The sequence below is a fragment of the Galeopterus variegatus genome, unplaced genomic scaffold (genome assembly GCF_000696425.1).
Source record: "Galeopterus variegatus unplaced genomic scaffold, G_variegatus-3.0.2 Scaffold4679, whole genome shotgun sequence".
NCBI lineage: Eukaryota > Metazoa > Chordata > Mammalia > Dermoptera > Cynocephalidae > Galeopterus > Galeopterus variegatus.
Window position 1 is genome coordinate 147,689 of NW_007730790.1, and position 9,900 is coordinate 157,588.

The following is a 9,900-nucleotide window of genomic DNA, read 5'->3' on the forward strand; positions in this document are numbered from 1 at the left end:
AACAGTTAAAATTGTAATTTATAGTAGCAATTAGAAAAACTAAATGAATTGTAATCCAGAATTATTTGGTTGCCCATATTGTTATTTACATCTTTAAAGGTTTTTCAATTTCTAAATTTTTAATATTTGGCATATATTATTGTAATCATGAGAAGAAATGTAATTAATGTAAAAAAGCTGGGCTTAAAGAGCAGAAAATAAATCTAAAGAAATAATCATCTGACTTTTTCATTTCATTTTCTCCCTATATAGGGTAGAAAATCCCAACAGCTTTAGTATGCCACTTGACTAAGGGAAATTTGAGAGTAAAGGAGTTGCACTGATGTTTTTCATCCTAAACATCTAATAGAAATCAAACTTTGGAAATGGAGATACCTCTTGCTTCACTTCTGGTTGGGGCTTAGAAATAATAGCAGTAGCAGCAGCTAGAAACCCCATGCTGAGCACATTGGGCAACTGGGAGTTGGGGGTATTGACTTGACCTTTGGACTTGACTGATCCAAATGCCAAATTCTAATTTAAAAACGAAAAACTGGAAGTCTGAGGGATGGTGTAATTTGGTGAAGCAAACAATACACTCCCAGGTTAAAAATTCCAGCGTAGGCTCTTCTGCTGTGTTCCTGAGTTAACCTTTTGTGTGGTTGTTTCCTAATGTATTTTATGACTTACAAAGCCAGAAGATCAAAGCAATGGTCTAGAAATACACACCAAACTCACTTTCGTAAATTCCTGCACAATTTACCAGGTTGCTGGAACAGCTTTTCTCACTGATTTGATCTAACATTGACCTGCCTCATAGGATCATGAGTTGAAAAACAACTCTAAAACTATTCCACAAAAGGAAAAATGGTATTTTTCTAAACAAATCTTAACAAAACCAAAATACTAAAGTTTCTGTATTTATGTTTATTTATAAAATTTGCCTACCTTCCAAACGTGTCCCCAAAAAACCCACCAAAGAATGATGCAATCATTCCACCAATTGCAAAGCTGGACACTGACAGAGACCAGAGCATGGTGATTAGGCCAGCAGATGCCATAATCTCTTCCCCAACCTGAGGGGTCGGTGTTGGGCTCATTGGGTATGGGGTTGTGGGCAGTTCATCTGTATTGTTGATAGCATAGTTGTTGATAGCCTTTCGGTCATCCAGTGGAACACCCAAAACATGTCTATAATGGGATATTATTATCTGAGGAAATAAAATAAACAAAAGTAGCTCCAATATTTAAAACATTCTATATATTTTTGTTTGTTGTTCTTATAAAATGTTAGGTGTTTAAATAGAACCATTATGTGCATATACACATGCAAACATGGATAGATTTATTTACAGTTGACCATATCCTATAAAACAGAGGTCACAATTCCATTGTCAACAGGAACCAGGCAGGAACAAATAAGTGAAAGGGGCATGGAGAACCTTGATGACTAGAGGAGTGGTCTACATGGGGAATGGTCAGGATGGTGAAACTGGAGAACGTTTGTCCCACCTAAAGGGGGAAGCTGCAAATGAGAGACTTGGAAGAACTTAATTTTTTTAATAGAAACCAGAAATCTGGGTTTTTAGGTAAAAATTTTCAAGTTTTAAATGTTGGCAACTGTTCAAATTGAAAATATTCTCGAGGTTAAAAAGACACATTTTCACACCAGTGTTACTTCTGCACAGCAAGATTTAAATTGACTTACATAAATATTTTAATAGAAACATAAAAGTGGATATAAGAAAAAAGATTGGAAAGATAAGATGAGGGTCAAAAATAAAGTTAGTACACAAAATTCAAACACTAGGTGTTGTATCCTTGCTAGGAACAAGCTATAAATTTAGCAATAAACTTCCTAGCAGCCAGTACAAAGAAAGGAAAACAGGTATATGACTGATGAACTCCAAAGATAAAACTCAGTAACCCCTGAGGAGGCATTGAGACCTGAAGGAAGTTTCTCCTACGGGTCCTTATGGAGTTCAACGTGTAACAGAATGAACAACATTCAAAACTAAATTTCACAGAGCCACATTTTATAATGTGCTTCAGCAGAGGCAAATGTCACACCACAGCATAATCCAATAAAAACACATCCTTCAGGCTCTCTTCCTCCCATGTCACTCCTCTCAATGATGACTTGATCACTATTCAGTGGCAGTGAGCTGGGGGAGGGGGGGTCCTCTCTGGCAAGGACCTGGGATGCAGCTACTCTCTAGTTACTAGTTCTGGCAAAGTCCTATTCTGTAAGGTCAGCTGAGTGAGGTGGAGAATTGAACATGCTCTTATCATAAAAGAAATGTGATCTAGACATGTGTCTCATTAGAAGGCCCTATTTAGATGATATGCAGAGAAAAAAGCCTGGAAGGAAATACTCGAAATGTTCTCAGCAGCTTGCTTGATGTGGTAGAATAATTATGGGTAATTTTTTCTAATACTGCAATAGGCATGTGTAATTTTTATAACCATAAGAAAGTGTAATCTGAAAATACTTAATAATTTTAAATGTCATTCACCGAATTAAAAAAAAATGGGACTGAATGATCATTCTTATTTAATGGTGTTTAAGCAGCTCTTTAAACACAGGAGGAAGAGGGTATAGAGAGGGCACTAACCTGGTTGCCACTGGGAAGACCTTTGTTTTCAGCTCTGGCTCTGGGACTTGGATTGGAGGAGGGGAGACCTGATCCTATTTTTCCATGTAAGACTGGAAAGATGGTTTAAATAAGGATGTGAGAAGGTCTTCCACAAAAAGAAAAGGGGCTCTGTGTATTCCAAGTCATGATGATGCTGAACCAAATTCCAGGGGGCCTGCTGAATTGGTATGTGTTGTCATCACCGACACAAAAAAGCTATGGCCCTGGTCTCCTGACCACTGCGTTTTCCCTTGGATAAGCCACGGGAAGGCCTGCCACACTCATGGTGGTGTGTGGTACCTAAGCAGAGCACATCTTTTGGCCCAAGCAGCAGCCTTTTTCAGGTGATGGGTTGTGACCAGCCCAATTTCACACATTCACACACTGCAGTAGCTTACATTTTCCGTGGAGTCCAATGTTGTTAAAAAAAAAAAAATGACAGAGGAAATAAGATGGGTTTATAGAAGGCACCCAACAAATGTTCGTATCTTCACTTTATGCCACCCTTCCCCAGGTTCTCTCTCTCTCCCTCATTCTCTAAACACCTTATTGAGTACTTTCTTTATGCCAACTATTGTGCTCGGCACTGGTTTTAGGAAGAGGAGCAAGACACGTTCGTATCTTCACTTTATGCCACCCTTCCCCAGGTTCTCTCTCTCTCCCTCATTCTCTAAACACCTTACTGAGTACTTTCTTTATGCCAACTATTGTGCTCGGCACTGGTTTTAGGAAGAGGAGCAAGACATCAAACCCACCCTCAACAACCTCACAATCTGAGTTAGAGAGAGGGGAATGACGTCCCTGTTTCCCACTTACAGGCTGTGGGAGCTGAGAAGAACGACATCCTTCTCCTGTGTAGTCACTGGAGAACAGAGTAGGGATGTGCAGAATAAATGAAAAAAAACTGTTGAAATTATTCAATATTTTAAAAAAATATCCACCAAAATAGTTATCATGGAGAAAGTCCAAACTGTTGGACTCCTTGACTGTTATTCTAAAGTTTTGTATTGTTTTACTTTGGATCACCTAAGGGAGACAGAAATGAGGGGGAGGGGGACTATAATCTTTTTAGTTCAGGGTTCCTAAAGGTTTTATTCTTTCCTGGAAAAGGCATAATAATGTTGTTGAGAAGATCTAACTGGGGAGAGCTCATGTTAAACAGTACCTGATGCAAATAAGTAGGTGCTCAATAAATGTGCACTGAATGAGATATATTTTTCTGTTGTTTCCTCTTATTCCCTGGCATTTTTCATTTTTGTATGGTTGAGCGCTCTGACTGAATGCTGCACTAAGCTCTTTTTTTTTTTAAACCATCCTTGGGCACGTGGCATTCTGGCTGGAGTTTTTTCAGCAAACCTCAGAGTCAGAGATCAGAAATTATTTATTGCCTCCTTCTTTTCCTGTGAAGGTTGTTAACTGAGGAGTCAAGTCCAAGTTATCAGCTTTGGAACCACGTGTATTGTACCTGACAGTCCAGGTTCACCCATGTGGACACACTTTATCTCTGTGTATGAAGAGCACATGATATTTCTCACTGACAAAACTTGCCCAAAAGTGAGCTTGTGCATGTTTCACTTGCCTGTTGAGGTGCATTGATCACACCAATGTCATATCCAAACTGGAAGGAACCCAGTGCAGCAGTGAAGACAGTGAAAACCAAGGTCCCAGTGATCTGTGGGGGATGAAACACAGGGCTTGGAAACACCAGGCAATTTCAGTTCCCTGTCATCCTATCAGGTTGCAGCTTGGACTTCTTACAGGCTCCACATGCCCATTCTTTCCTCTTGATATCCATACACAGTATGCCCTGTGCTTCTGGCAGGCAGGTGATGTTTATACCAGAAAATGAGAGGCCTCCATCATTTCCCCTACACTTTAAAACTGAAAAAGTGTGGAACAAGAGGCCAGAAAATGAGAGGCCTCCATCATTTCCCCTACACTTTAAAACTGAAAAAGTGTGGAACAACTTCTTCCAGGGGAGAATACAAACATCCATCCATCTATCTATCTATCTATACACACACACATGAGTATATACATACACACATATACACACAAGCATGTGTGTATTATATCATTGGGAGAAGTCAAATAAGACCCCAGTTACAAAGAGATGGGAAGCGCACCTGGATGTTGTCATGGCACAAAAACACCTTAGTACTCATACAAGAGGCATCAGCCAGCCTTTATTATGATCTTCATCAACATCCGGGTAAGGATATTTTTCAGGATTTGCACCTAGTTGAACCTAGAGTTATAGGTTAGTGAATATTATTTTCTCTCCAACTCCATATAACTACAATAAACCTGTGAAGAAAGGGGCAGAGCATTCATCCCCTTCAACTCATAATTACATGTCTAACCATCTTAGCAAACTCATATGCATGTAGAATCCCATATAAGGATATTTAGTGCATTTTTTGTTTGCATGATAGCAAATATTATAGAATGAATTTACATGTCATTTGATGGGAAACGGCCAAACAGACTCAGATACATCATAATATATACATTAGCTACATACAACATGTATGCAGCAGTTAAAAAGAATAATGTGATTATATGTATTGAGTTATTTTTAAATGGTAAAGGAAATTGCATAATCTCATTAATATTTTTAAATACTTAAACATGAATATTCTTTGATTTGTGCATGTTGTATATAACTCAAAGAATTACATACGAAAAAGAACAAGTAAGGTGACAACCTTTGAGGAAGAGTGTGAGGTTGGAGAGGAGTGAAGGAATATTTTTTCTTTTATTGACATTATTAGACATTTTATAATGAAAATATTTTCATGAATAATTACATAATATAAGATTTAAAAATGAAAAGCATGGGACATAGTAGGTGCTTTGTTGAACGAATGAATGAATCATGTCAACATGGATTCCAGTTCCCACTCTTAGTGGATATGTGACCTAAGCCATTTCCTTTATAGGAGCTTCGCTTTTTCTCTAAATTATGGGATGATTGTAAATCCCCCTACTCCAGCACGAAGAATAGCTCATTAACCAGGACCCTTCATTCCGCAGAAAAGCTAGAGATCAGAAATTTCACAGTGTCATAATCGATAAATTATTATTATAGAACCACCCTGAAAGTCCTTGAAGTTATTTAGTCTAGCAGTTCTGAACCGAGACCCTACGAGGGGTCTTCAAACAGTTCATGGAAAGATTCATATTATCTTTTAATTACATTTTTCCACAAACTTCTGGAAGTACCCTTGTACTTGGAGAGCTCATTATACATGTAGCTTGCGGGGGCTCACTTTAGACCTACTACTGGATTGGAATCTTTGGGGTGGAAGTTGGGAATCTGTAGGTTTACAAAGCTTCCCTCTTTCCATTAATATAGCAGGCACCTACGCAAACTTTCCCTCCTAGCAACTTCCTTCCCTGAAAGAAAGAACTTCAAAGCCAACTGAAAAGATGTACTCCGATGGTATATAATAGGGGTCTTCAAAAAGTTTATAGAAAGATTTGTATTATCTTTTAATTCTATTTTCCCATGAACTTTTTGAAGTACCCTCTTATATTGCCCCAAAGAAGCATATATATATATACACACATAAAAATATATATTATATATTTATTAGAGATAAATCATATATAAATTTATTATATAAAACTACATATATTTATTATATATAAATTTATATATATATAAATTATACCACTATGTGGTATATGGCGTATAGGATTATGACAGATTTTGAATTATTCTCTAAAAGGTAACTAGCCATCTAAAACTTAGTGGCTCATATAGCCAAAGCTAGGATGGGGTTCCATATACCTAGTAAATGGCATAAAATCTTCAAGCCTTTTAACTTCTACACAGGCTACAAACTATTAAGCTTGCACTTTTAAAAAACTACCTTCATTTAGAGTTCAATCATTTTAAATTAGAGAAACTATACTCCATATCCAATTCAAAATATGCTGCTGGGTAAATGCAGAAGGGTAGAATAAACAAATGGGTGAACTTTAACATAAAACAAAATGTGGTGTTTATATTGTGACTTAGAAGTCATTTAAGGTCTATTAGAAAAAACAAGTAGATGTGGGAGTCAGAAAACCTAGAAAAGAGTCCCAGCTATACCCCTAACATCCTTGAGCCTCAGTTTCTTTGCCTATAAAATGAGTATAAAAATAGTCAATGCATAGGATTACTGTGAAAACTAAAGATAAATAACTAAAAAACTTCCTATGAACAGTGAAAGGGCTATAGAACAAATACATCCCTAATCACATCATTATCTTCTCATTCATTACTTTTGCCAAACAACTATGTGTAAACTTTTCATACATCACCAGCAATCTTCACAATACTACTACAAAGTACATAAAATCCCCACTTTACAGGTGAGGAAACCAGGGCTCAGAGAGGATTAAGGAGCATGCCTAACACCACACAGATGGTAAGTGACAGATACTCTAGTATGGGAACCCAGAGCTAATGTTCTTAACCCCCCACTGCTAAACAAAAGAGCAGATTCTGCAGCAACTACTGATGGACTAGGTAGGAAGAAGCTTATATCCTTTCCTCTTTTCTTTTGCATGCCTACAAAAGCCAAACCAAAGATGATTTTGTACCCAACTTTGAAAAAGGCCAGGGGCCTCTTGAGCCACAGAATTTTCAAGTTGAAAGAGACCTTAGAAAACAATAGATTCTTGTCTAATTCCTCCATTGTTTTGTTGAAGAAACTGAGGTCCTATAGGTCAATTCCTTTGTTTGAGTTTTATGCACATTATGGGCATATCTGGAGAGATAACTCAGGTCTCCAGACGGTCAGTCCTGTGCTTATCTTACTTCTTTCAAAGTCTGGGTAGATTGACAGAACTGAAAACCACTGCACTTTAAATCAGTGCTCATTTTTTCTGGGTTCCAGTATTAGTCAATTCCTTGGTTCTCAAGAAAAGTTCGGCAACATAATTTCTAAGGCTCCTAAGGGAATTTAATGATAGTTCTAAGTAAAGCTTGAGCATCTGCTACACGTCAGGCACTGTGTTAAGCACATTACTTTCTCTTTTGCAGTATCTTCCAAACTTTAGTTATTTGAATATAGTACTACCTTAATGATTTATACCAAATCTACATACCATCTGTATAGTTATTAACAATATTTGCCTTTAAATTGTCTTTAAAGTTCTAAGTACTTTCACTTTATCCTGGTCTATAACATCTGTAAAATCATGACATGCTAGTTATTCTTTGAATATACATTATATAAATGCATAACTATTAACATTAAAATGTTTGCCATATAATCCTCTCTAATATTATTTAATTATCCCCAGCCCTAAAGTACTAGTATAATCCCTGAATATCCCATATTATATCCTCATTTTATATCCCAATATGTTCTAATTTTCTAATAATAGAGAAAACCTAAAGCTAGGATAAATAACTTAACCCAGGTCTCACAGCAGGTAAGTAGCATTGCTAGAACCCAAGCCTGGCTGAGTCCAGAGCCAATGCCCCCCTAACCATGCCATTAATGACATGAAGGAATGTTCAGCAGAGTAAATTTTACCAGGGTCCTAATTTTAAAGGTCCTACTCTAACAGGGGCACAGATTGATCAACTTGTATTACTGTGTACAGGGTGGGTGAGTTTTGTTGGGGAAAACTTATAAGGGAACAAGAGCACTAAACCCTTTTTATGTTTAAGTTTTTATTTTGAAAAGTACATCTAAAGAGAAGTTGAGTGGTTAACATTCGCCACATTTGTCTAACTCTCACTGTGTATGTACGTATGTGTTGTTTTGGCTGCACCACTTAAAAATAAGCTGCAGATATTGGTGTCACTTCACTCCTAAATACTTCAGCATGTCCTCATTAATAACAATGACAATCTCCATGATCACATCCAAGAATGTAACATGGATACACTGATATTATCTAAGATACAGCCCATATTGTCCCTTAAAGCTGTTTTTGTCTTGCCCCTGTAACCTAAGACCACTTTTGTCAGTTCTTAGCCTCTTTTAATCTAGAATAGCCCTCCCATCTTCTCTGTTTTTCCTACGTTGACATTTTTGAAGATTCCAGATCAATTTTCATGATTAGATTCAGGTTAATCTGACTTTTGGGGTTTTTTTGGCAGGGGAAATCTTCAGTAATATGATTATGCAGAATCGCGTGAAAAAAGTTATGCAGACTACTCAGAAAACAGATCAAATATCCTTAATTTAGTTACTGAATAAGAAACAGGTTTCTTTGTTTTTCTTTAGCAGCCAAATGGACTATCAATTGGCTAAGTAACAAGAAGTACTTTTGATCCGTGGTAGCTACATCCCATATCCCCCAAATCCTTTCTATATATTCACTTATGTGAATGGATTTCCCTATCCATTTCCTCAAAGCCAGATTCAAAATGAACAAAATGCTGCTTTACCTTATCTTTTGTCATTTTATGGGTTGGGAGTCCTCCTCTTAATTCCAGCTCCTGTATCGAGTGTGGCACATGCAGCTGACAAGCCCCTGCCTGTGTCCACAGCTCTGCCTAAGCCTAGTTATACATTGCAGGAGGAGGAGCAAGGTGAGGAAGGAGCGGGGCTACCTTGACCTCAGAGTCGAAGTCTAACATTAGCACTGGCTGACTATTGATGAGAATCTCATCAATAAGTGCTTTGCCTCAGTGACCTGTGGCTTCAATGCTTTTGTTCCACCAGGAAAGAAAATGGGAGCAGGTCCCTTAGGCGTAAGTTACAAACCAGAGGCAGTCACATTTCAAGCCATGTATTAAGTATGGCAGTAACCGGGCACAGACAAAAAGATAAATCTTTGGAGTCTTTTGTAGAAGATGAGATATGTGGGCTGCTGTGCCCTGTTGCGGGGAGAGCAAAGACAAGGGCACAGGAGGCACACTGAACTCTGCTCCCCTGAGAACCAGAACTGTGGTGTTTGTGCTTTAGAGCTGGGCAGCGGGGCCATAGGCCCTGGAAGACTTCAAAGGTTACCCGATTGAGCTTTGAAGAGTTATGGACGTGGGTTTGAATCTCAACATTTTACAGAGGGTGTGACCTTAAGCAAGTGGCTCACTGTGACTTTTCTGTGCCTTAGTTTATTTTTATTTGAAAATTGGAAATAACAAAATATACACTTTGTTTTCTTGGGTGGATTAAATGAGATAATATGTAAAAGTGTTTAGCACAGTCCTGACATGTAAGTGCTCAGTAAATGGTGGTTGTTATTGTTATTGTTATTACTATTATTCTTAGTTCACTGTATGTTAGGAAGCACTTGCTGGAGGTGACAGTGTACAGTTCTCAAACAAATC

The 9,900-nt window shown here is 37.7% G+C and overlaps 1 protein-coding gene across 3 annotated transcripts in view; it reads right to left on the reverse strand.

The window, feature by feature from the left end:
- The window catches only part of SLC2A2 (solute carrier family 2 (facilitated glucose transporter), member 2), a 32,964-nt gene extending 23,857 nt beyond the window's left edge, over positions 1 to 9,107 (reverse strand). Inside the window, exons 1-3 of one of the 3 annotated variants that reach the window (XM_008588130.1) lie at positions 9,016 to 9,084; positions 4,195 to 4,287; positions 928 to 1,190 (exon numbers count right to left, since the gene is read on the reverse strand). Coding sequence is in view for 2 of the 3 variants with exons in the window: in XM_008588128.1 (XP_008586350.1) it covers positions 928 to 1,190; positions 4,195 to 4,287; positions 9,016 to 9,030 (371 nt within the window). In the remaining variant the exon portion in view is untranslated. Of the gene's footprint in view, positions 1 to 927; positions 1,191 to 4,194; positions 4,288 to 9,015 lie in introns of all 3 variants that reach the window. The other 2 variants (XM_008588128.1, XM_008588129.1) reach the window with 2 other exon arrangements.
- Between the last annotated feature and the right edge of the window lie 793 nt (positions 9,108 to 9,900).